This window comes from Triticum aestivum, chromosome 2B (assembly GCF_018294505.1).
Source record: "Triticum aestivum cultivar Chinese Spring chromosome 2B, IWGSC CS RefSeq v2.1, whole genome shotgun sequence".
In the NCBI taxonomy this organism is placed as follows: Eukaryota; Viridiplantae; Streptophyta; class Magnoliopsida; order Poales; family Poaceae; genus Triticum; species Triticum aestivum.
Window position 1 is genome coordinate 811,099,028 of NC_057798.1, and position 27,335 is coordinate 811,126,362.

General features: G+C 44.5%; 1 protein-coding gene across 1 annotated transcript; it reads right to left on the reverse strand.

Annotated features, from left to right (window-relative positions):
* Nucleotides 1-2,968: 2,968 nt before the first annotated feature.
* LOC123042994 (uncharacterized) lies at nt 2,969-26,777 on the reverse strand. The gene is made up of 6 exons (XM_044465322.1): nt 26,537-26,777; nt 25,816-25,901; nt 18,033-19,034; nt 13,915-14,589; nt 12,983-13,813; nt 2,969-4,024 (listed from the first exon to the last, which is right to left on the reverse strand). Exons 1-6 carry the CDS (start codon nt 26,652-26,654, stop codon nt 3,101-3,103), a joined length of 3,636 nt encoding a protein of 1,211 aa, XP_044321257.1. The 5' UTR covers nt 26,655-26,777; the 3' UTR covers nt 2,969-3,100.
* Nucleotides 26,778-27,335: the final 558 nt, after the last annotated feature.

Genomic DNA, 27,335 nt, shown 5'->3' on the forward strand with positions numbered 1-27,335 from the left:
TTAAAGACTCGACCAGATGTAGTTGGCCATGGCAACAAATGCCTACTGCTAACCAATGGCCGACGCGAATATTTAAGAACATACCGCAACATTAGATTTAAAACATTTTTTATTTTTTTTTAAATATGTATTGCCGAATATTCTTGGAAAATAGAACATTTTTTGATATTACAAACAATATTTTTAATATTCCATCCATTTTAAAACATGAACAAATTTTGAAACAACATCATTTTCTGAAGACATGAACCTTTTATGACAACACAATCATTTTTTGAAGTTGTGACCGACTTTTGAAAATGGAACATGTTTTGAACATTCAGAACAATGTTATGAAATGTGTTTTTAAACACGGACATTATTGAATTTGTGAACATTTTACTGAAACAAGAATATTTTTTAAATTTTGAATATTTTTTAAAATGTATTTTTTGGTAATCCCAAACAATTTTCGAAACACACAACAAAATATGTCCTAAATTTCGAAAGAAAATCAGAACGAGAGAAAAATATATTTTTTTGCAAACATTTTTAAAAACGGGAACACAATATTTAATTGTGAATTTTTTCGGAAAGTTGACAAATATAAAATGCTGATTTTTTTTAATTTTTTATTACGAAATAAGTTAAAAATAAAAATAAATTTGGAAGAAAAAACAAAACGGGCTTGCACAGTTTTGGGGTCCCTGTGCGAAGCTCTGACTATCTGCTGCGTAGTGCAATAAATAGAGTTTTTGCAGCTTCTTGAGCGGGCAAATAAGTGGGCTGGCTTGGCTGGGCCACAGGTTGTGCGGGCCCAAGTCGAAATCTGGATTGTAAAATAAAAAACAGACGGACAGACAAAAATTTAGTACCACCTCGGATAGAAAAATAAATTTCGACGGTGAACGGATGAAAAAATTGGCAAAACGCACCTTGCTTTATTAATAGGTATAAATAAAGATATAGATATAGATATAGATATAGAGATATAGATAGTGCACCCGTGCATATTCGAGAGAGAAAAATGTCTAGAAACCAATTGTCACAATTGAAAAGTGTCTTTTAGTAAATACGATATAGTGTAGTGTGCATCAACAAATATTAGTATTGTATAGAGTGTCCAATAACAATAAATTTACCCTTAAAAGGATAGGGAGATAAAAGTACATCATTGGTATTTTTATTTTGGCACACTTAATTTTCGGCCCCCGTTTAGCGAAGTCCATTTCCCAAGGCTAGCGCCACGGGCAAGGTTCATCGTCCCAGTACCAGTCCATCATACAGGTGGACACGAGGTGAACCAAATCTAGTGCATCTTTTGCGCTATGGATTCCCATGTCTTGTAGTGATATTGTATTTTATTGGCACGTGCAAGTTACCTCTGGCAATAATTTGTGAAGTGTCGCGTTCTGCACATGATTCTCGAGAAAACTTCCATGTTCTCACACAACCTTCTTATTTAACAACTTAGGGACATATAAAAACTTGTGTGATTTAGTACAAAATTCCAAGGTGGGTGTTCCTATCATAATTGCAAGCTAGCTGAGTTGGCTTTGTCCGTGGCATAATAGGGAAGGTTCATAGTTCAATCCCCTCATGCCCTTAATTTTTTGGTGCTTGTTAGTGTGATAGAAAAAGAAATGCATGGTAGGCCCAGTTGGGGATAAATAAATAAAAATGGGAAACTACGTGTGGAATGGGTGAAACAAAATCTATACGTATATTTTTGCTTTTTCTTGGGGCAGCTGTGTGGGAGCTACTATATGATGCTAGTTGCGTCAAATAGCGCGTGGATGGCACAACCGATCGCGTCTGGGCCAGCTACTGCTAGGCACCGATATGACCTGTGTTTGCAAGGCACGAGTAATAATCCAGAAAAACGATTGGTTGAATGATCGAACACATGACCTTAAAGACTCGATCAGATGTTGTTGGCCATGGAAACAAATGCCTACTGCTAACCAATGGCCGACGCGAATATTTAAGAACATACCGCAACATTAGATTTAAAATATTTTTTATTTTTTTTTAAATATGAATTGCCGAATATTCTTGGAAAATAGAATATTTTTTTATATTACAAACAATATTTTTATATTTCATCCATTTTAAAACATGAACAAATTTTGAAACAACATCATTTTCTGAAGACATGAACCTTTTATGACAACACAATCATTTTTTGAAGTTGTGACCGACTTTTGAAAATGGAACATGTTTCGAACATTCAGAACAATGCTATAAAATGTGTTTTTAAACACGGACATTATTGAATTTGTGAACATTTTGCTGAAACAAGAATATTATTCGAATTTTGAATATTTTTCAAAATATATTTTTTTGGTAATCCCAAACAATTTTCGAAACACACAACAAAATATGTCCTAAATTTCGAAAGAAAATCAGAACGAGAGAAAAATATATTTTTTTGCAAACATTTTTAAAAACGGGAACACAATATTTAATTGTAAATTTTTTCGGATAGTTGACAAATATAAATGCTGATTTTTTTTAATTTTTTATTACCAAATAAGTTAAAAATAAAAATAAATTTGGAAGAAAAAACAAAACGGGCTTGCACAGTTTTGGGGTCCCTGTGCGAAGCTCTTACTATCTGCTGCGTATTGCAAGAAATAGAGTTTTTGCAGCTTCATGGGCGGGCAAATAAGTGGGCTGGCTTGGCTGGGCCACAGGTTGTGCGGGCCCAAGTCGAAATCTGGATTGTAAAATAAAAAACAGACGGACAGACATAAATTTAGTACCACCTCGGATAGAAAAATAAATTTCGACGGTGAACGGATGAAAAAAATTGGCGAAACGCACCTTGCTTTATTAATAGGTATAGATGTAGATAAAGATATAGATATAGAGATATAGATAGTGCACCCGTGCATATTCGAGGGAAAAAAATGTCTAGAAACCAATTGTCACAATTGAAAAGTGTCTTTTAGTAAAGACGGTAAAGTGTAGTGTGCATCAACAAATATTAGTATTGTAGAGTGTACAATAAAAATAAATTTACCCATTAAAAGATAGGGAGATAAAAGTACATCATTGGTATTTTTATTTTGGCACACTTAATTTTCGGCCCCCGTTTAGCGAAGTCCATTTCCCAAGGCTAGGGCCACGGGCAAGGTTCATCGTCCCATTCCATCATACAGGCGGGCACGAGGTGAACCACATCTAGTGCATCTTTTGGGGTACGGATTCCTATGCCGTGCAGCCAATCCCTGACACAAATTTCCCTTATGCTGGCGCGGTTATCATTATCTTGAGGCCACCGGTGGTAGCCTGTATCCTTCCATATCAGCAAAGTATCTGATATCATGTCCAATCCCTGTACTTGCTCCATTACCTCCTTGGGGAATCCAGTACCGTTGTCGTCCTCCCACACATTTGCAATGTGCTCATGGACAGGATCGAGCCTTGCGGATTCGCAGAACATGATGATGAGGCCTGCCAGTGCCAGCCTGGGGCACTCACCCTTCTCCACGACTGGGTAGCGCGACAGCATGCGCACGGCCTCCACCGCAAAGTCCTTGCCCAGGCGCTCGGTGCCCAGTTTCTTTCTGACTTTATCCCAGTCACTCAAGTGTAGTTTGGGGCGGCTGACGTCTCCATCGTCGTTGCTTAAACTTAAGAACCGTAGTAGGCCCACATTTAAGCGCGGTAGCATGTGTTTGTAGGAACCCCACATTAGCGATTTGGGGTTGAATTCTGCTCCGAGTCTGTCGCCCTTGAACCGGTCCCATGCCTCGTACCAAACTCCCTCATGGTTCATGAAGCCAAGTAGGTGCACGTCGTTATCTCGGACGGCTAGGGTAGTCGACGTTTCCTCCCCCACCAGTTGTAGCTTGATGTGAATCAACCGCGCTGGGCATTCATGTAGTAGAGCTCGGTTGTTTAAGTCGGAGTCAGACTTACGGTTCGGGTGGCCATCCAAGATACCCTCCTGGTGATCATGACGGGCGAGCACATCACGCAGTTGCTCGATGAATGTACTGAACCCTGCTTTTTCCTTGATGGTGTACTGCATGTAGATCTGCATGCATATATATATCGATGTCCAACAATCAGACGACATGATCAATCAATCTGTCTATTAATAGTATCAGAAAAAAATATATCATATTCTTATATTGTGGAAATCAAATAAGAATTCATATTTTTATGTTCTTATATTATCGGAAATCATATTCTCGCCTGATCTGCCAATCTAGACATATTCTTATATTGTGCAACATTTGCTATCATGATTTCTTTCTGGTGGCACATTTGAAAAGATTGGAATTGGAATGCTTTTTAGCAAAAGAACTTCCAATCAAGATAAGCTTTCCTTCTGGTGGAAATTAACATTTGAAAAGAGCAGAATCGAAGAATTTTTTAGCAAAAGAAATTACAATCAAGATAAAGTCGTAATGCTTTGCAAACATGACATACATAAGTTCCACTTGGCTACGTGACCAAGGGCAAACACCCCTTAGGGCATCTCTAACGACGACTTGCAAATTTCCTCTGCCATCCGCCCGCGGATACAAGGGGCCCAGTCCGCGGATATGGATGCGGGAGGCCGCTATCCCATGCTGCCCGCATACATTTCAACAACAATACAAACCAAAGATACGAAATTCATTCCAACACGACTGGTTTCATTAAAATTTGGACATAATTTGCATAAAAAGGTCAATATTTCAACCGTTTAACTAAAATACTAGAAAAAAAACTAAACACTATATTGGACGGCCACTTCGTATGTGTGTCCGCCATGCCCGCACCGCTGACGCCGTCTATGTCATCGTCACTGTTGTCGTCCCTCCAGCGGCAGTACGACGCCGGAGGGCCGCGACAGCCTTATCCGATGACTGTCTGCCGCTAGCGGAGGAGCCTCTCCGCCTCCTGTTGCGCTATGCGGAGGGCCACCACGGCCATGGCTGACATAGCCTTTAGAGCCCAGGCGGCGGCCTTGTCGCGACCGATGTTGCCGGAGCAGCCGCAAAACGACAACTCCTCGCCATCTTGGCAAGCGAGTTGTCAAGGTGGCGGCGGCCTTGTCACGACTCGTGTTGGCAGAGCAGCCACAAAGCGACAACTCCTTGCCGATCTTGGCAAGCTCGCCATCCAGGCAGCAGCGGCCTTGCCGCGACCGGTGTTCGCACAGCAGCCACAAAGCGACAACTCCTCACTGATCTTGGCAAACTCGCCGTCAAGGTGGCGGCGCCCTTGTCGCAACCGTTGTTGGTAGAGCAGCCGCAAAGTGACAACTCCTCACAGATCTTGGCATGCTCGCCGTCCATGCGGCGGCGGCCTTATCGTGACCGGTGTTGGCGGAGCAGCCGCAAAGCGACAACTCCTCGCCGATCTTGGCGAGCTCGCCATCCCAGCAGCGGCGGCCTTGTCACGACCAGTGTTGGCGGAGCAGCCGCAAAGCGACAACTCCTCGCCGATCTTGGCGAGCTCGATGTCCAGGCGGCGTCGGCGGCCTTGTCGCGACCAACGTTGGTGGGGCAGTCACAAAGCAACCACTCCTCGCCCTCAAGGTGGCGTCGGCCTTGTCGCGACTGTTGTTGGTGGAGCAGCCGCAAAGCGACAACTCCTCGGCGATCTTGGCAAGCTCGTTGTCAAGGTGTGAAGGAAATATGCCCTAGAGGCAATAATAAAGTTGTTATTTTATATTTCCTGATATCATGACAAATATATATTATTCATGCTAGAATTTTATTAACCAGAAACTTGATACATGTATGGATACATAGACAAAACACTGTGTCCCTAATATGCCTTTACTTGACTAGCTCGTTAACCAAACATGGTTAAGTTTCCTAGCCATAGAAATGTGTTGTCATTTGATGAACGGGATCATATCATTAGGAGAATGATGTGATGGACAAAGACCCATCCGTTAGCTTAGCATAATGATCGTTCAGTTCTATTGCTACTGCTTTCTTCATGTCAAATACATATTCCTCCGACTATGAGATTATTCAACTCCCGGATACCGGAAGAATACCTTGTGTGTTATCAAACATCACAACGTAACTGGATGATTATAAAGATGTTGTACAGGTATCTCCGAAGGTGTTTGTTGGGTTGGCATAGATCGAGATTAGGATTTGTCACTCCAAGTACCGAAGAGGTATCTCTGGGCCCTCTCGGTAATGCACATCATAAGAAACCTTGCAAGCAATGTGACTAATGAGTTAGTTGCGGGATGATGCATTACGGAACGAGTAAAGAGACTTACCGGTAATGAGGTTGAACTAGGTATGAGGAAACCGACGATCGAATCTCCCGCAAGTAACATACTGATGACAAAGGGAATTGTGTATGTTGTCATAACGGTTCGACCAATAAAGATCTTCATAGAATATGTGGGAGCCAATATGAGCATCCAGATTCCGCTATTGGTTTTTGAACGGAGAGGTGTCTCGGTCATGTCTACATAGTTCTCGAACCCGTAGGGTCCGCACGCTTAACGTTCGTTAACGCTAGAGTAGTATTGGGATATTTGATGAGTGGTAACCAAATGTTGTTCGGAGTCCCGGATGATATCCAGGACGTCACAAGGAGTCTGGTAATGGTCGAGATGTAAAGATTTATATATAGGAAGTCATATTTTGGGTTCCAGAAAAATATGCAGTTTTTTTGGTATTGTAACGGGAAGCTTCTAGAAGGTTTCGGAGGATTCCGGAGGGGTCCGAAAGTCCACAATTGGGTTCACCACGACCCAAGGGCTAGCATGGGCTGCGGGGAGGTGCCCTAGCCTTATTGGGCTAAGCGCACCAAGTCCTCAAAAGACCATGTGGCTAGGAAAAAAAAGGAAGGAGTCCTAGTACGAATAGGATTGGACTTGGATTCCAAGTCCTCCTCCCCCTTGGCTGCGCCTTGGACTTTGGAGGGGCTGTTGCCACGCCCCTCCACCTATATATAGAAGGGAGGGGGCACCCCAAGAGGACACACAAAGCCCTTGGCGCCCCTCTCTCTCCCGTTACTCCGTAGTTCCACCACCTCGTCCCGGCAACGCTTAGCGAAGCGCTGTCGGTGCTCCACCACCACCATCACCATCACGCCGTCGTGATGGTTGTCATCCCACCTACTTCTCCTCTCCCGCTTGTTGGATCAAGAAGGAGGAGACGTCATCAAGCTGAACATGTACAAAACTCGGAGGTGTCGTACGTTCGGTGCTTGATCGGTCGAAACGAGAAGAAGTTCGACTACATCAACCGCGTTGTCAAATGCTTCTGCTTTCGGTCTACAAGGGTACGTGGACACACTCTCCCCCTCTTATTGCTATGCATCTCCTAGATAGATCTTGCGTAAGCGTAGGAAATTTTCTGAAATTGCATGCTACGTTCTCCAACAAGGTGGTGGCGACCTTGTCGCGACCGGTGTTGGCAGAGCAGACGCAAAGCGACATCTCCTCGCCGATCTTGGCAAGCTCGCTGTCAAGTTGGCGGCGGCCTTGTCGCACCCGGTGTTGGTGGAGCAGCCGCAAATCGACAACTCCTCGCCGATCTTTGCAAGCTCGCCGTCCAGGCGGCGGCGGCCTTGTCGCGACCGGTGTTGGCGGAGCAGCCGCAAAGCGACAGCTCCTCGTCGATCTTGGCAAGCTCGCCGTCAAGGTGGCGGCGGCCTTGTCGCAACCGTTGTTGGTGGAGCAACCGCAAAGCGAGAACTCCTGACAGATCTTGGGATGCTCGCCGTCCAGGCAGCGGCAGCCTTATCACGACCGGTGTTGGCGGAGTAGCCGCAAAGCGACAACTCCTCGCTGATCTTGGTGAGCTCGCCATCCAGGCGGTGGCGGCCTTGTCGCGACCGGTGTTGGCGGAGCTGCCGGAAACCGACAGCTCCTCGCCGATCTTGGCGAGCTCGCCATCCAGGCGGCGACGGCCTTGTCGCGACCTGCGTTGGTGGGGCAGTCGCAAAGCAACCACTCCTCGCTGTCAAGGTGGCTGCGGCCTTGTCGCGACCGGTGTTGGCGGAGCAACCACAACTCCTCGCCGATCTTGTAAGCTCGCCCTACAGTTCGCGGCGGCCTTGTCACGACCGGTGTTGGCGGAGCAGCCGCAAAGTGACAACTCCTCGCCGATCTTGGCAAGCTCGCCGTCAAGGTGGCGGCGGCCTTGTCGCGACCGGTGTTGGCGGAGGAGCCGCAAAGCGACAACTCCTCGTCGATCTTGCATGCTCGCCGTCCAGGCGGCGATGGCCTTTTCGCGACCGGTGTTGGCGGAGCAGCCACAAAGCGACAACTCCTCGCCAATCTTGGCGAGTTCGGCGTCCAGGCGGCGGCGGCCTTGTCGCGACCGGTGTTGGCGGAGGAGCCGCAAAGCAACAACTCCTCGCCGATCAATGTCGTCCGCTCCGTGCTCTGGGGTGGCATGAATGCGGCGCGTGGATCGGAAGGAAAGTGCGGGTGGGGTAAGTGGGGGTTTGGGTGGGCCAGTGGGGAGGGGGGGTTGAGGGTCGCCGTTGGAGATGCCCTTAGTTTGCTAGTCTGGTTTTTCCTATTGATTTGTGGCTGCTCTAACTGTTGTATGGTGACTCAAATCCAACTTAGACTAGGAAGCAAAAGAGATGTGCTATTAGGATTTCTAATTCTACTAGGACTTGACTGTAGAATCTAACCAGGAGTATATGAATCCTATTTTGGAGGGGACTATATAAACAAGAGGTAAAGATCATAGGCATCAACCAAGCCAATAAAAAGGGTCTCATCCAAGGCTTCTAAAGAGCAATTGGAAGCACATAAGAGGATTAGGCTAGACGTCCTATTGCACTATTCTTGTATAGAGCAAGAACCAGAGGGTCGTAGAGGGCCAAGTAGGGTTGTGAGAGAGTGACATCACTTGTACTTATTTGGCTCTTACAGAACTTACAGTCAGTTTCACCAAATCCTAATCTCTTGTCATGGTTGCTTCGACATCGTCATCTAGGGTTTTCTACGATATTCATCTCCATCGCTCTTCATATGGTGCAAGCTTGTGTTATACTCGCAATATCCTTTCAAATATCTAAGGGCTGCTAGACGCATAGATTTTTAACACTAGATTTCTTTCTTGCCTAGTCCTTTGGCCGAGACCCAGCAGCCACGTAGCCCTAGCCTTAGTTTTAGTTGGCCTCGTTTGTCATGGTGGCTGGATTTGGTAGAACCAGCTTTTGTATCTCTGTTTTTCATTTCTCTCATCTAATAAAATTGTGGAAAATTAAGTTTATTATTGTTTTAGCCCTGAAACTCTATATATATCATATTACACATCCACTTTAAATCAGTTTTTGATGAAATTTGCATCCACATGACCATTATGATAAGTCCTACAGTTTGGTATACTTTTTATGTACTGATGTTAATGTGTGTTGTGGTACTTTTTATTTATTTATTCTGCTTGGGCAAGAGGGGTTTTGTTAGAAGCAGTCCTTTAACAAACTTGGACGACGACGACGACAACAACAACATGATTTTGAGGAAGGCAAGTGTTTCCTGATCATGTTGAAAATCCCTTCACATTTAGTTGCATATTGCATGTATGTATCATTACTTGAGAAACATAAGGATGTCCTAGATTATGTCATTAGCCTTGTTACCTGGGGTTTATTCAAGGGTAGTTAGCCGATGTAACTTTTACTTATGATATGTGATACCTTTATAACTGTTGACACTACTGATCAATGCATGATTTATTAGTAAGCTGGTTTCTAATAAAATAGGCCAACTAAAAGCTCACGACATTCTAACCAAAGTACTATCTCTCTCTCAGTTTACAGGGCGTGCGCGTACCCCTAGGTCATCAATTTCACCAACCTAATGCAAATCATATATTACAAAAAATATACCAACATAAACTTCCAAGTTTCTACTTTCAAAAGATATAATTTTTGTGTTATATAGTTTATATTAGGGTGATAAAATTGGCAACCTAGGTATACGTGCAGGACTTGGAAACTGAAACGGAGGTAGTATATATTTATTTTAAGCCTATACATATCATTTATTCCAATACTTGGTATAGTTGTATTCACACTTGTCTTATTATTTTATTAATTATTATCCTGGATAGATACTCAGACAGTGGAGTTGAGGAGTTTCAAGAGAAGTTCCAGAAGTTCTAGGAATATGTGTTCCCCATTCAGTTGCATGTGGAGGCTTGGATGATTCGATGCGAGTTACTTTACGATACATTGTGTTATGCCCGTTAATGAGGTTAAGTCAACATTGTAACAAGCCTTAAATAAAATCTTGTGGCTATGCACCATTTCTATTATTCACTGTTGATAGGTTAGAGCATCTATAACCGCGGACAGCAAATCCGACCTCTCAAATGCCCGCGGACGCGATCCGGCGAGTCCGCGGACAGTGCCAGGTCCAGCCTCAAATTTGCTCTTCTGCATCCGAGTTACTCATATTTGTTCCCCTAGATCCATAAAAGCACGCAAAAGAAATCCTACGTACTACCTTAGCTAAGCTTTGTCGTTGGAGATGTCCACGACGATCGTGCCGGGCGGCGGGTAGATGGGCACATGGGAGGGCTCCGGCTCCTTGTCCTCAACCGTAGACGCGGGCATCTCATCGAAGACCGGGACGTGCTCCGCCTCTGCCTCCTGCAGACGGCAGCAGTTTGCCTCCAATTCCAACTGGAGGGAATCAAGGATCGCTTGTTGCTCCGCCTGCAGATCCGCGTCCCCAGCGTCCCCCACATCCTCCTCCTCGACCTCATACTCCTCCTCCTCCTTCAAGTCCTCCTCCGGATCCATCGTGTCCGGAGGTAGCCCCACGGTGATCCGGGCTTCATGCCTTGCCCGAATCTGCTCAAGGAGCTGCAGCCGATGCTCCGGCGTTAGATATGTGGGTAGCTCCTTACCCGGTGGCGTGGGGGCATGGCTACTAGTGCTGGCAGACGGCGAGTGGAAAGTGGCATCTGCGGCAGACGGGGGGGGGGGGGATGTGGACGGGTAGAGTTTCGGTGCTGACAGTCGGCTTAAATAGCCGGGCTTGGCACCACGCGGCCCGCCGGAGCGGCGCCATGAGGCACCATCGGTTCGACAGAGGAGACGACCTTCAGACCATCGGGTTTCAGAGCGTTTTCTTGTGGCATCGCATCGTCAGTCCGACGTGGCGGACGCGCCCGGGCGCCCCCTTATCCGCCCCATATTTGGGTTGGATAATGAGGGGTGTTGGTCAGTCCGGGGGTTTGAGGCCCCTTTGAGGAGCCCATCTATGTCGAATTTTCATGACCGGCCAGTGACCGTGCCATTTGCGGCTTGGCATGTTGATGTCCCTGGCCAAAGTGGAACTTTGTTGGCGATCTGGCGGCTTTCGCTCCAGATTAGATCAGATCAGCGACGGTGACAAGCACGCGTGGGATCCTTCCTGGTGGCTCTTGTGGTTTGGCGAGGTGTGGATGGCAGCCCTCTCCCTGAACTCAAGAGGTGGCACACGCAGGTAGTGCCCGGTGTGCCAGGGCTCACATGGTGGCAGTGCTGATACGGGTGGTCGCCGAATCTGGGAGGCTAGATCTGGGGCTTTGAAGGTGGTCTAGCTGACGCACGAGATGTCGAATGGAGGCTCGTGGGACAAGATCCAGGTGAAACCCCAGCGGCCGGAGCCGGTGATGGTGACACCCTTGGCTGTTTCCTTCTTGGAGGCATCATCGAGGTGAATTTCGTGCCTCCTTCCGCTACCTCCGAGGGAAACCCTTGATCAGTCAATCAGATGATGGCGACACTCAGGTGTCTTCCCTCCCGTGGAGGCGTCGTTCTTGTAGGTGTGCATTGGCTCGAGGAAGCAGTGGACGGTTTTAGAGGTGGAACGGCGTTTCATGTCACGCGTTGACGATTTGGAGTCTCGGCGGCATGGCATAACAGGGTCTCGGCGATAGATGTGTGATGATGGACGCGCGGAGGGAGGTGTCATTGTCTGGCGTTGTGGTAGCGTCGACGGTAGGCCTGGCAAGGTCGATGCGTCAGTACCTGCTCTGAAGATGGATCGGTGGAAGACGGCGGTGACAACCTCTAAGATTGCGCCGGACCGGTGTGTGCCCCGGACCGGGCAATACGATTTGGTTGGGGCCTCCGACTTTAGATGTTAGGGTTTAGTGCGAGGTTTGTCTAGTATTCCACTCGGACAATTGGCACTCCTTCATCAACTGGATAGAAGTAGCGACAGATGTTGCCAAGATGGTGGTTTCAGACTTATTGATGTATTTCTTTGTATGGTCTTTGTGAATAATTAATAAAATGACTGGATGCATCACCCAGATGTAGAGGCGGGGGTCATCCTCCTTTTTGATTTTTCTTACAAAATAAACCGATAGAAAAACATACAATTCAATATAAGTATTTTTTTTATTTATTAATCAGAGGTATCTAATGCCTATGTCGGTTAAGATACTAGCCTGTGCGAGAGCACGGATCGATGGACTACAGTATCTAATGATACTAGTTTTATGTCATAAATATTTATGTTCTATTCTATAAATTCGATCAAACTTACAAAGGTTAAAGTAGAAACTATTCTACATGGATATAACTGTAGTAGAAACGATTGTATGAGACTAAATACTACTCTCTCCATCGCAAATATAAAAATTTCAATTTGTCCTTAGTCAAATTATATAAAGTTGGCCAAGTTCATAATAATAATATCAATAATAAAAATAATATTAATGATAATAATAATAACAGCAATGATAATAATAAACAACAACTACTACTACGTACTAATGATGACGACGAGGATGATATGAAAATGAAATACGTACTATTAGAGACATTATGAAACATACTTCATGAATTACCTATTTGATGTGGTAGACATTAACACTGTTCTCTATAAAGTTTGATAAACTTATAATAGTTTGGGTTAGGACAAAAAAAAATCTTATATTTTGGAGTGAACGAAGGAATATTAATTTATCTTAGCAGATACTCCTACATAATACTAGTCCTACATAGCATAATATTGTATATACCATATGTTAGGAGAGAAGGAAACAAGTTAGGTAATAACCTGTTTTGTACGATCGTCGCTGTTGAACAGGAGGTAAACGATACGTAGTGCATCTACTGGGCAATTGATTCCCATTTCCGAATGTTGCTGTTGTGGCCATCTGTTGCTGTTGTGGCCATGATCCTTCCAGCGGAGCAGGGCCACTGATATCTGACGCCAGATCCGGGTGTACTCATACAGTTCCTTGGGGCATTCTATCCTTGTATCCCAGCCAGTCGCAATGGATTCAGAAATAGGATTGAATCTTGCGGATTCGCATACCATGATGATCAGTTGTGCCAGTGCTAGCATGGGTTCCTCATGCTCCTCCACATCCGGGTATCGTGACATCATGCGCACGGCGGCCCTAGCGGATTCCTGGCCCAGGCAAATTCTGCCCAGCCTCTCGTGGATAAGTTCATACTGGGCGACGTCAGACCACAAGCGGTAGTCCCAGTCTAGGCGTACAGAGTTGTATTCTGGTGGGAGTTGCTTGTCGCCGCTGCGCCGCCAAGGGTAGTGTGGGGCAAGATCGTACCAAACTCCGTTCTGGTTCATGAATCCAGCTGCACAGCATTCATCATCCCGGATGGCTAGGGTCGTGGACGACGTCTCCTCGCCAGCCACCACTTCCAGCTTGACGTGTATCCACCGCGGTGGCTGTTGAGAATGGCGTCGTCTGGCGAGCACTGGGTGTTTACCGGTGTCGAGGAGCACTTTGTCTTTGCAGCCATGCAAGGCATCCTCGGGGTGTTCATGGCGCATGAGCACGCCACGCAGCTCCTCGATGGATGAAGTGAACTTTTCTCTATCCCCAATGATGAACACAACGTCTGGTTCTCTCTCCACCGTCTGCAGTTTAATGACCAACGACCATTAGTTGTTTGGATCATCCATTACACGATCGACATGATTTATTTCCTAAATACTAAGCTTATATATTAACCATTTACCTCCTCTTGAGCAGGCCAGGTGACGTTCACTTCAACTTCAACTTCAATATTGGCATCACCTTGATCTTGTGCAAGGGAAGTCCGTCTTGATCTTCCACAGTCGTAGCTGAGCCTACTAGCTTTCTTGACAGGCCGGTCCCCAGGAGCTTCTTTAATATCCAGGGCCGCCATGTCGATATGAAGCCGTTTACCAGATGGCACAGAAACGGAAGATTGCATCAGGATGGACGTCTCAAGGTCACGGGGGAACTCCTGCTCCCCTTCAGTTCTGAAGAGCACAATCGGGTTGTCTTCAAAGCCATCAATCTGCGCAATGATTTCACCATGAACAGTGTACTTCTTGCCTCTGATCTTGTCTGTTCCCCTGTGAGCTAAGTCATTAGGTCGCCAATATTTAGGTGACTCGCCTATGAGCGGCAGCTTCACCTCCACCTTCGCCTCTACTAAGTTATTCATCACCAAATAAGTGACAACAATCTTGCGCCCATGGTCTAAATTGATAGTGTGGGCTACAACTTCGGTGGTGTCTACATCCTGTTTGCGGCAATCCCATTTAAACTTCTTTGTGATGCTATCACCACTGCTTTCCCACGGTGGGAGGACAACTTCCATGCCGAAATATTCATACCCTGAAATGCGTCTGCCTTTATCTGTCAACTTCAAAGGTACAATTCCCTGCATGAATGCATTAATTGAAGGCTCACACAGATTGATATTGTTTCTCCAAAAACCAACTGATATGATAAGAACTTCTATCAGCATGTATTAGTTGAGAAGCAGTAGCTCACAGAACAAACAAAGCTCAACAAATTAAAACTTTAACGAGAAAATCCTTCCACGTCAAGGTGGCGAATAAAATACAAACACCACAATAACACAATGTAATGCCAGCAGCACCAAGCATTGGTGTCATGACGCTAACCCTCAACCTTCATCAACAAGCACAGCACAGGCGGGTTAGCGTAGGTTGAGGGAAATGATATATTGTTGCATTTCCTGATACAGAAAAGATAATTTCTCATTTGGTTTGCCGAGCTTTCATGAAGGGTTACATAATTTTTACAAACAAGGAATGGATAATTCTGCGTCTTATGCAATTAGTTTCTCAGACAACATCGATGCTAAGGGACCAAATGTGGTTTCCAACGGACCAAATATTTGAGGGACCAAATATGGTTGTCAAGAGACAACACCACTACGTACACACAAACGGGTTATGTTATGCCAGAAGTTGCTGATGATTTCTTTGGCAATGAAGGTGGTGATGAAGGGGACGGTTATCATGCCAACGAAAACAAACAAAAGGAGTTCTTCGCCGCCTTATTGCAGCATTGTTTTGTGCCCTGAATGTTCCTTGCAAAAGGTATGTATGCCTTGAAGACGGGAGTGGAGGATCCTTTGTACGAAGAGTCTGGGGTTGTACTAAAGAGTGGACAATATTGTGATTTGTCCTTCAATTGTTGATGTTCAAAGCATGATATGGTTGGTCTAATGCTAGCTTTAACGAGTTGCTATGTCTTCTGATAACCCTCCTTCCGAATGAGAAAACGTGTCTACTAATACCTATCATGCGAAGAAGCTTACCAGTCGATTTACTGTAGGTGTCTAAATAATCCACACGTGTAGGAATCATTGTATCATATATTCTGGTAAGGATTATGAAGTCTTGCAGAGCTACCCAAATTACATTGTGGTGCCACTAGGTACAAAACTAATGAAGATTATTGGGAAGAAGAGAATGGAGCCTGCGTTTTGAATTTGAAGAAGCGGAATAAAGAACCAAAATAGTTCAAACCAACTAGCCCCAAAGAAGAGACGATAACTCTTACAGAGAGAGAAGGATTCCTGCTTTGGCGATGTGGTACCTCCCTGCGATTGATCGCTTGAGATGCTTGTTTGCAAACCCTAATGATGTTGAACTTATGTGTTGGCATTCTTCTTTTGAGCGCAAGAATGACGATGGAAAGTTTCGACACCCATCTGATGCCCAACGGTGGAAATACTTCAATGACACATACCAGAAATTTGATAAAGGACCAAGTAATGTAAGGTTCACATTGAATGTTGATGGGATAAATCCTTTTTCTGAGAAGAGCAGCAAGCACACCACATGGCAAATGATCTTGACTATCTACAACCTTTTACATGGCTATGCTAGAAGTGGAAGTACCTACACAACCTGGAGTCGATATTTTGCTACCACAAGGCTTACATCCAATTATTAAACCATCACTATTCAACAAAGGCTGTTGTTTAGATTTTATTGGGAGAATGCAACATCCTTCATCAAATTGACATCATTTTGTGTTGGTTGCTAATCAATCATCGCAAAAGTAGACTGAAGTGGGTTCTCTCAAGAATAAGCATGACTCGCCATGAGGAAGTTGAGTTGTACATAAATTCGGTACCCCTCAAACTTTGACTACAAACATAGGAACTTCTTTCATATCTAAGGAGGTTCGTGAATATATAGAATCTTATAAGTTAAATTGCTCACTTGATCTCTATATTTTCTCAAGCCAATGGTAAAACTGAGTGAAGTAATAAGATTTTAATTAGTCTCACTAAAAACAAATTAGAAGATAATCATAGAAGATGACATGAAATTCTATTTGAAACATTGTGGGCTTACGCATAAACTAGACATGGTGCTAATAATAGCTACTTCTTTTGAGCTTGCTTATGATCAAGACATTGTTTTACCTGGTTTAGATTAATTAATTAATATGGCCAGTCTAATATTGTTTATAGTGATTTAGTGATTGACAATACTGGAAATTCATGATTTAATGATTGGCAATATTGATGAGGCCACTAACAAGAGACTGAATGCTTTAAACATACTGAGAAAGATAAAGCTAAAGTTGCAAGAGCTTATATGAAGAAAACCAAGTTGGTGCCATTCCAAGTGGGAAATCTAGTATGGAAGACAATCCTAGCTTTTGGATTAAAACCTAACAAGATGTATAAACCTATCTAGTCCATATCCCAAGTATGGCCCTTAGAAAAAAAAATGGCCAATGAATTGTGAGCATCATGTGTAGAAACTTTTGACATTACAGAATGTTTTTAGTATCGAAGCTTTAAAAAAACTAGGGTCATATGTTATAGGTCACAAGTAACACACCCGTTAAAACTGAGTGGTTTGGATTGCCCAAACCACATGACATGGTTTTGGTGAATTTGAATAGAAGTCAGCGTTATTTTTGGACTGTATCATATTTCAACTTGTATTCCAGGCTATAGGCCTCCCAACCCTATAAAATGATGGGCACACAGGCGATTAATGGCATTTAACAATCAGTCCAATATAAAAAATTGATTACTTTTTTTGTCTTTCCAAATCTAAAACCCTTTTTCCTACCTTAATTGTTATCTTCTCTTTGTCTCTACCTTGACTTGAGGTGTTCTAGGCCATCTTGCTAATCCTACAATAACCTTAGGTGCACCCTGATGGGCCCCTCTTGGATGGGTATTTGTAGGGTGTTGTGATCTATATGGTCATATTTTGTGCCACAATCTGTGATTTTTATAAGTAAAAAATATTATTAGAGATCTTCAGTCATAACAAAATATATAATGTCAAAAATTATTAGTATGCTTTAATTTCTATCATCAACGGAGGGCAATTTCTGACCTAATCAAGTTAGTCAAGGAATAATGGAATATTTGTATGACTAGTTCTTTTATTTGGAGCCAGCTAATAGGAAGGCATTCTTGAAATTCACTCCCTAGAACATTTCATTTATCATTATATACTACCTATGTCCTCAAATAAATCAACTTATAGAATTGTACCGAGCAAAACATTTGTATGTTTGCCCAAAGTTATTGAAAAGAAACAATATTGATGATACAAAATTAGTGTGATATATTTTCACAGAATACTTATTTGATGTTTATATTCTTTCATATAAAGTTGGCCAGACTTACAAAAAATGTCTTAAATATAACTCTAGAAGTTTATTCATTTTTGGAGATCAAGGGAGTATGTACTTGCGATATTGAGGTTCCTACTAGAGCTGTCCAAGTTTGTTGTTTCTTGATGCACCAAATATGCAGAAGGGAGTTATTACAAACAAACAAACAGACTTCTTTATGAAAAAATATTGGTGTACCTGTTGTGTTTGCCCCTCGTGAATTTGTTCCGTCTTCTGCTTATAGTAGATTGTATTTTTGCGTTTTCCCTCATCGATGACCGTGATGCTAATAACGGGGAAGTTGGAAGAGATGGCAAAAATCTCCACCCAGGTTGGTCCAGAGCCCGTAACATCAGTGGAGTCAAGCACAAGGTTAATGGACGCTAATGCAGTGCCTAGACCATGTCTGCATTTGATGGGCCATTTACCAGTCTTCTTCCACTTGAGCAGTGCGGCTGACATGCTTCCCCAATCCCACATGATATCCAACAGCCGCGAGGTGAGTCCCGTTCCCCCGTCCCAGCCACCTACAATGGTGTCGAGGAAAGGATTCATCCTTGCGGCCTCGCAGATCATCACCATCAGGCCCGCTAGTGACAGCCTGGTGAGGTTTTCATCAATTTTTTTCTCCGGAAGGTCATTTTCATTCCCAATTCGGTAGCGCGAGAGTCTGCTCACGGCCCTCACCGCGAAGGCCTTGCACAGCCTCGTTGACATGAGTGTCTTCTTGACTTGATCCTTGTTACTGAGATTCATTAGTCCCCTGTAGCTGACGTCCCACACTTTCAGCTCCTTTGCCTTGTAACCTTCCGGGAGCTTCATGTTGTCGTTAGCAGCATTGGCTGGAAGCTCAAACCACTGTCCGTCCTCGTTCGTGAAGCCCTTGACGTACAAGTTGTCCTTCCGGACAGCCAGGGTTGTCAGCATTACCGTACTGCCAGTGTTGTCCTTCTCATCAATAGCACGCAGCTCGACATGAATCCACCGTACTGCCTTTTTGGCACTTGGCTTTGCAACGAGCAGTGGATGAGCTTGAGCTTGGACACGACATGAATCGCCCTCAAAGATCTCATCCACGACATCAGAACCCTCCTTGAGCTTGGACAACTTCTTACGCAGCTCCGTGATGAATTTAATGTGCCCTTCTTTGTCCCCGATGGTGTACGGTATTATGACATCTTCACGAGCCTTTTCGACGGGCTGTTCATAGACATAGAGATTCTAGTAGTTTAGTAGTACACGTGTATGTATATAAGAAAAATAGAGCAAACTCACTGGTAGAAAAAGAGGCTTCCGTCCAGCCCCATTAGTCGCGAAACTGTAGGAACCGCGACTAATGAAGTCTTTAGTCGCGGTTCGGCAGACGAACCGCGACCAAATGCCTGGGCCCAGGGCGCTCGGTGGCCAGCTGGTGCACGTGAGGGGCTTTAGTCGCGGTTGGCCAGGCCAACCGCGAAAAAAGGTGCCCAAAGGCCTTTAGTCGCGGTTGGCCAGGCCAACCGTGACTAAAGCTCCTCCCCTATATATACCAGTTCAGCACACTCACTTAGCCATTTGGTGCCACTTCTCTTCGCAAGCTTCACAAGGGGGTGTAGGTTTGCTTTTGGTTCCTCTTATGCACACAAGGTGTTTGATGGAATGCCCCAAGAGCGTGAAACAAACATGATATGAAGTGTTGGAGCCACACTTGAGGTTCCTCATTTATTTTTTCCTCCTCGATCGCGGTTAGCAACTTGAACCTTTCATGCATGTGTGTCATTGATAAAATATGCATGTGTGTTGTTCATTGTTTAATTTCTATTGTTTATAGCTAGTTAGTTTAACAAATGCATGATGGTTAATTATATATTTTATATTATAATAATGCAGATGAATCGGCAATGGATGTACGGTAACCGACTCTCCCGCGAGTTCACTACGGGTTTGAAAGATTTCCTCGTAGTGGCTAATGCGAACAAGCAGAAGGGTTTTGTTATCTGTCCATGTGTTGACTGTAAGAATCAGAAGGGTTACTCTTCCTCAAGAGAAGTTCACCTGCACCTGCTTCGGCACGGTTTCATGCCAAGCTATAATTGTTGGACCAAGCATGGAGAAAGAGGGGTTATAATGGAAGAAGATGAAGAAGGGGATGATTTCATCGATGAAAGCTATCTTGCTCATTTCGGTGATACTTTCATGGAGGATGCTGAAGGTGAAGGGGAAGGTGAAGGTGAAGAAGAGGCACGTGATGAGACCGTTGATGATCTTGGTCGGACCATTGCTGATGCACGGAGACGCTGCGAAACTGAAAAGGAGAGGGAGAATTTGGATCGCATGTTAGAGGATCACAGAAAGTCGTTGTACCCCGGATGCGATGATGGTCTGAAAAAGCTGGGCTGCACACTGGATTTGCTGAAATGGAAGGCACAGGCAGGTGTAGCTGACTCGGCATTTGAAAACTTGCTGAAAATGTTGAAGAATATGTTTCCAAAGAATAACGAGTTGCCCGCCAGTACGTACGAAGCAAAGAAGGTTGTCTGCCCTCTAGGTTTAGAGGTTCTGAAGATACATGCATGCATCAACGACTGCATCCTCTACCGCGGTGAATACGAGAATTTGAATGAATGCCCGGTATGCACTGCATTGCGTTATAAGATCAGAGGCGATGACCCTGGTGACGATGTTGAGGGCGAGAAACCCAGGAAGAGGGTTCCCGCGAAGGTGATGTGGTATGCTCCTATAATACCACGGTTGAAACGTCTGTTCAGGAACAAAGAGCATGCCAAGTTGTTGCGATGGCACAAAGAGGACCGTAAGTCGGACGGGGAGTTGAGACACACCGCAGATGGAACGCAATGGAGAAAGATCGACAGAGAGTTCAAAGATTTTGCAGCTGACGCAAGGAACATAAGATTTGGTCTAAGTACAGATGGCATGAATCCTTTTGGCGAGCAGAGCTCCAGCCATAGCACCTGGCCCGTGACTCTATGCATCTACAACCTTCCTCCTTGGTTGTGCATGAAGCGAAAGTTCATTATGATGCCAGTGCTCATCCAAGGTCCGAAGCAACCCGGCAACGACATCGATGTGTACCTAAGGCCATTAGTTGATGAACTTTTACAGCTGTGGGGCAGACCTGGTGTCCGTGTGTGGGATGAGCACAAAGAAGAGGAATTTGACCTACGAGCGTTGCTTTTCGTAACCATCAACGATTGGCCTGCTCTTAGTAACCTTTCGGGACTGTCAAATAAGGGATACAATGCATGCACGCACTGCTTACATGAGACTGAAAGTGTACATTTGCCAAATTGTAAGAAGAACGTGTACCTTGGGCATCGTCGATTTCTTCCGAAAATTCATCCAGTAAGAAAGAAAGGCAAGCATTACAACGGCAAGGCAGATCACCGGCCGAAGCCTGCGGAACGCACTGGTGCTGAGGTATTTGATATGGTCAAGGATTTGAAAGTCATCTTTGGAAAGGGTCCTGGCGGACAATCAGTTCCGAAGGGAGCTGACGGGCACGCAGCCATGTGGAAGAAGAAATCTATATTCTGGGAGCTAGAATATTGGAAAGTCCTAGAAGTCCGCTCTGCAATCGACGTGATGCACGTTACGAAGAATATTTGCGTGAACCTCCTAAGCTTTTTGGGCGTGTATGGGAAGACAAATGATACAAAGGAAGCACGGCAGGACCAGCAACGTTTGAAAGACCCTGATGACCGGCATCCGGAATGGTTTCAAGGTCGTGCCAGCTACGCTCTGACCAAAGAAGAGAAGGTCATCTTTTTTGAATGCCTGAGCAGTATGAAGGTCCCGTGTGGATACTCGTCCAATATAAAGGGAATAATAAACATGGCGGAGAAAAAGTTCCAAAACCTGAAGTCTCACGACTGCCACGTAATTATGACGCAATTACTTCCGATTGCTTTGAGGGGGCTCCTGCCGGAAAATGTTCGAGTAGCCATTGTGAAGCTATGTGCATTCCTCAATGCAATCTCTCAGAAGGTAATCAATCCAGAAGTTCTACCACCGTTATAGAACGATGTGATCCAATGTCTTGTCAGTTTCGAGTTGGTGTTCCCGCCATCCTTCTTCAATATTATGACGCACCTCCTGGTTCACCTAGTCCAAGAGATTTTCATTCTCGGTCCTGTATTTCTACACAATATGTTCCCCTTCGAGAGGTTCATGGGAGTATTAAAGAAATATGTTCGTAACCGTGCTAGGCCAGAAGGAAGCATCGCCAAGGGCTATGGAAATGAGGAGGTAATTGAGTTTTGTGTTGACTTTGTTCCTGACCTTAAGCCGATTGGTCTTCCTCGATCGCGGCACGAGGGGAGACTAAGTGGCAAAGGCATGATCGGAAGGAAATCAACGATATGTATGGACGTCCATTCTCTGACTGAAGCACACCACACTGTACTGACCAATTCCAGCTTGGTGGCTCCGTACTTTGAGAAACACAAGAATATTTTACGCTCGGACAACCCGGGGAAGCCTGAATCCTGGATTAGGAAGGCCCACATGGAGACTTTCGGCAGTTGGTTGAGAAAACATTTAATGAATGGCAATGATGTTGTAGATCAGCTGTACATGTTGGCCAAGACACCATCTTCGACTATAACGACTTTCCAAGGGTACGAGATAAATGGGAATACATTTTACATGATCGCCCAAGATAAAAAGAGTACCAACCAAAACAGTGGTGTCCGCTTTGATGCAGCAACCGAGAATGGGCAAAAGGTCACATATTATGGTTACATAGAGGAGATATGGAAACTTGACTATGGACCCTCCTTTAAGGTCCCTTTGTTCCGGTGCAAATGGTTCAAGCTAACAGGAGGTGGGGTAAAGGTGGACCAGCAATACGGAATGACAATGGTGGATTTCAATAATCTTGGTTACCTTGACGAACCATTCGTCCTAGCGAAAGATGTCGCTCAGGTTTTCTATGTGAAGGACATGAGTAGCAAACCGAGGAAACGGAAAGATAAGAAAACGATCAGTACATCATGCGATGATCCAAAGCGCCACATTGTTCTTTCAGGGAAAAGAAACATCGTGGGAGTGGAGGACAAGACAGACATGTCAGAAGATTATAATATGTTTGCTGAAATTCCGCCCTTCAAAGTGAACACCGACCCAAGCATTAAGTTAAATGATGAGGATGCTCCATGGATACGGCACAATCGTAAGCAAGCAGGGACACAAGGGAAGAAATGATGTGTAATAATTTATTACCCATGATGTGTTTGGTGTCCATTTTCGAATATTTCGAGATACCACTGATGATACATGAAATTTGGAGTGATTTAGTCATACTCCTGCCTAGGCGTATAATATGCATACTCGTAGTCTTCATAGCCGCCGCCGTCGTCGCTGCTGTCATCGCCTTCTAAGTTGCCGCCGTCGTCGTTGCTGCTGTCGTCGCTGTCGTCGGGCGGCGCTCGTGGATCGAACTGAGGGTATTAGTTTTATTTTTCTTAATTTTTTGATATATTATTTGTATTTTTAGTATTTTGAATTGAATTAGTTTTATTTTTCTAAATTTTTTGATATAATATTTGTGTTTTTAACATATTGAATTGAATTAGTTCTATTTTTCTGAATTTTTTGATATATTATTTGTATTTTTAACATATTGAATTGAATTAGTTTTATTTTTCTTAATTTTTTTATATATTATTTGTATTTTTAAGATTTTGAATTGAATTAGTTTTATTTTTCTGAATTTTTTGATATATTATTTGTATTTTTAACATTTTGAATTGAATTAGTTTTATTTTTCTTAATTTTTTTATATATTATTTGTATTTTTAACATATTGAATTGAATTAGTTTTATTTTTCTGAATTTTTGATATAATATTTGTGTTTTTAACATATTGAATTGAATTAGTTTTATTTTTCTGAATTTTTTGATATATTATTTGTATTTTTAAGATTTTGAAAAAGAAAAAGTATTTTGAAAAATACCTTTAGTCGCGGTTGGCCTGGCCAACCGCGACTAAAGGTCGTTGCGCGCGGGAACGCAAAAACCCGCAAAAAACCCTTTAGTCGCGGTTGGTCTGGCCAACCGCGACTAAAGGTTACCCTTTAGTCGCGGGTCGCCTCCCCAACCGCGACTAAAGGGGGGGGGGGCTATAAATACAAGGGCCCGAACCTTCGCCTCCATTTCTCGTCTTCTCCGACTGCCGCGCCGAAGGCCTGCCGCCGTCGCCCTCGCCCTCGACGCCGCCCGCCGTCGCCCTCGCCCTCGACGCCGCCCGCCGTCGCCCTCGACGCCGCCCGCCGTCGCCCTCGCCCTCGACGCCGCCCGCCGCCGCCCGCCGCGCTGTCAGGCGACGACTCCGGCGCCTCGGCCGGGTAATTATCCTCAGGCGCCGTCTCCTCCAGGCCCCGTGCCGCGCGGCCCATGGCGGCACACGAGAGCAGCAGCACGGCCAAGAGAAGAAGCGCGGTGCAGCGGGCCTTCTCCGGTGAAGTGCCGCCACGGGAGAGGCTCACCGGAGCTCTCTCCGGCACCCGCCTACGGGTCCCATCTGTCATACACATGAACACACTGCTGGGTGCACTTCCGTGTACCCATAGCAGTTTCTGTATTTAATAATTTGAATTAAATTAAATCAGGATATTAGAAAATGAACCAAAACGGTGGTGGTGGTGGCGGCGGTGGTGGTGGTGGTGGTGGTGGCGGTTCACCTACACCTCCGTCACGTCAGCCGACGCCCCTTAGTCCACAACGTCCGGCGGGTGATCAGACTCCGCCCCCAGTCCTCGTCCGGCGGGTGATCAGACGCCGCCCCCCAGTCCTCGTCCGGCGGGTGATCAGCCGACGCCCCCCAGTCCACAACGTCCGGCGGGTGATCAGACGCCGCCCCCCAGTCCTCGTCCGGCGGGTGATCAGACGCCGCCCCCCAATCCACCTCCGGCAAAGAAGCAGAAGCAGTCCTGGATTATTAACCCGGACCCTTATGTACCTAAGACCACAAAGGTACCGGAGCCATCACTGAAGCCTCTCCCCACAAGGCCTTGGGAACGTAGTGCCGAGGAAACTGCCGCGGCCGCGGCTGCTGATCATGACAAATGGAAGGCGGACTGCAAGAAGAAAAGAGAGCCCGAGCCCAAGCCAGTATTTTCTGATGAGCAAAAGAAGTGGGCTAAGTCATTTTTGAGCACACCGTCCCAAGCCGCGAAGAATCTGCCTGACGACTATGCACGTGAACTTCGTAGGCAGGCACTCATGTTGAAGGAGAAGAAAGAGCGGGCGGAGAACCAGGAGAACAAAGCCTTGGAGGAGGCCGAGAAAACGGAATTAGAAAGTAAAAAAAGCGGGAAACGAGTTGCCCAGCTCGGGGAACAAGGTAAACAATCGATTGCCCCGCTTATAGTGAAAGCCGCCGGTCCGGATGACCCCGATATCATAGCAGCTGCGGCAGCACATGGATTGACTGTAACGAGTGCCAGAGAACAAGTGGCCAACTTAGGTATTACTCTTCGTGAACTGTTAGGCCTTGATGAGGCGCCAGTGAAGGAGGTAGTAATTACATATGTGAAGAATGGGCCTCTTGTCGAGCCTGCGCAGGAAAAGGATCTACCTCCACAAATGAAAGGTCTGCTGAAATGGTACAAAAGGCGGGATTTGAGGTAAAAAGTAGAATAATTAAAAGGAAGGATCCGTAGGCTTCAATGTGTTGGGGCTACTAAATTAGAAAAGGAAGGATTTAATTCCCAGCTAAAATGGGTGAGGACGTCATGGTAATTAAATGAATGATTATACTTAAATGGAGTCAGTGGGAGATTATGCCCTGCAAAGAAAATATGAACACGGCTAAATTGCATCTTTTTTTGTGTTCATTTTGTAGAAGGATGCTTCGTTGCAGCATGTTCTTCATAGTGAATTCGATGCTGTCGAACATTATGCTTGCGCAAAACTTCAATTTTTTCCCTTGCAACGCACGGGCATATGTGCTAGTGGTTACATATATACAATCGAGACGGACCTTTGAAGTTTTAAGATCAACTTCTTCCTCTTCCTTTCTGGAATTTTCCTTATGTTGGTTGGAGATAGTAGCCTTTATCTTATTTCCTGTTATAAGAACAAGAATATATAATATATAGGCTCAGTTTATAGTATCAAAATAAAAGTAAAAGAATTAACCTCAGGTGCATCAAGGATCAGAAAAATACTAAAATATTAATGTCTGGGACCTCAAGTGTACCAACGAATAAGAAAAATACTAAAATATTAATGTCTGGGTAAATAGGTAGCACACTATGGGTTTGCCGGTTTCGTTTGTAATTTCAACCATGAAATTACTGTCGAAAACACATAATCTACCACAATTCAGAGTTTTGATTTCTGAAAGTAAGCTGAACACAAGGGTTTACAACTGTTAGTCGCAAGGTTTGCAATTGCGATTTCTCCGTATTTTAAAAAGGAAGTGTATGTGGAGTTGTGGACATAACTGTGTCAGCTTGTAATTGGCTATGTGAGAACAGATCCAAAATTGAACACAAAAAATTGAGGCAGGCAGGATATGATTTTAAAACAATACTAATATTCAACTTAGTTGCCAAATACTACTTTTGAGGAATTTAACTTCTCACATACTCGCTCTCTCCCTACTTCTTTTTCTAAGAAGAATATATATAAGATAATGGCAATAAAATTGATGGAACTAGAACCATGAGGATCAACTCTCTGTTTAACTGAAAACAGACCTTCTGGATATATCTCGTTTAATAGTTCAATAACCTGTGAAGCAACATCTTTATTCTCGCAATAAACATAAGCAAACTTCTTGCTTTTCCCATTGCGATCATGCATTGTCACCTGCATTTAAAAAAAAGGTCTCAACTGCAGAATAAAACAAACATAAAAGCGAAGTCAAAGAAAATAGACCGTTTACTCACGCGGACTCCTTCTCCAAATTTCTCCAAATGTTTCTTCAGGACGGCTTCTGATACATCGCTGCCACCAACATGGACTACATATTTAAGTTCGTCTTCGTCACCCGCATCGGATGATTGTGCCATTTTTTCCTCAGTGGCCGGATTATGTGGGCTATCCTCTGTAAGGTTATTATTAGTCTTTTTATCAGCTATAGTCGGTCTCAAACTATCATCTAGATCACTCCTGAATTTTTTAACGTCATTGTGCATGATAAAACATGCGCTTTTGAGAAAACTATCTTATTCTTTTGATGAAGTGTGCTAGGCTACACATGGGCTGGACCATCAGGTTTGATCGACCCATGGAGGCAAGCTACCAAGTACAGTACAAAAGGAGCAGCAACAATAACAACCAGCCTTCATCGAATAACAACCAGCTACAGTACAAAAGGAGCAGCAACAATAACAACCAGCCTTCATCGAATAACAACCAGCTACAGTACAAAAGGAGCAGCAACAATAACAACCAGCCTTCATCGAATAACAACCAGCTACAGTACAAAAGGAATAGTTTGACATATGATGATTCTAGAAATTAATTTATGTTGGGAAATCCTCCTCATGATTG

Bases quoted from the DNA above. Each gene is read 5' to 3' on its own strand.
- LOC123042994 (XM_044465322.1), bottom strand. From the start codon at position 26,654: ATGCAGGTGACAATGCATGATCGCAATGGGAAAAGCAAGAAGTTTGCT. The intron at 19,035-25,815 runs GTCCGTCTCGAT...GTCTATGAACAG, and splicing joins TTGATCTTAAAACTTCAAAG to CCCGTCGAAAAGGCTCGTGA. The intron at 14,590-18,032 runs GTACACCAATAT...GCATTCATGCAG, and splicing joins ACGAGGGGCAAACACAACAG to GGAATTGTACCTTTGAAGTT.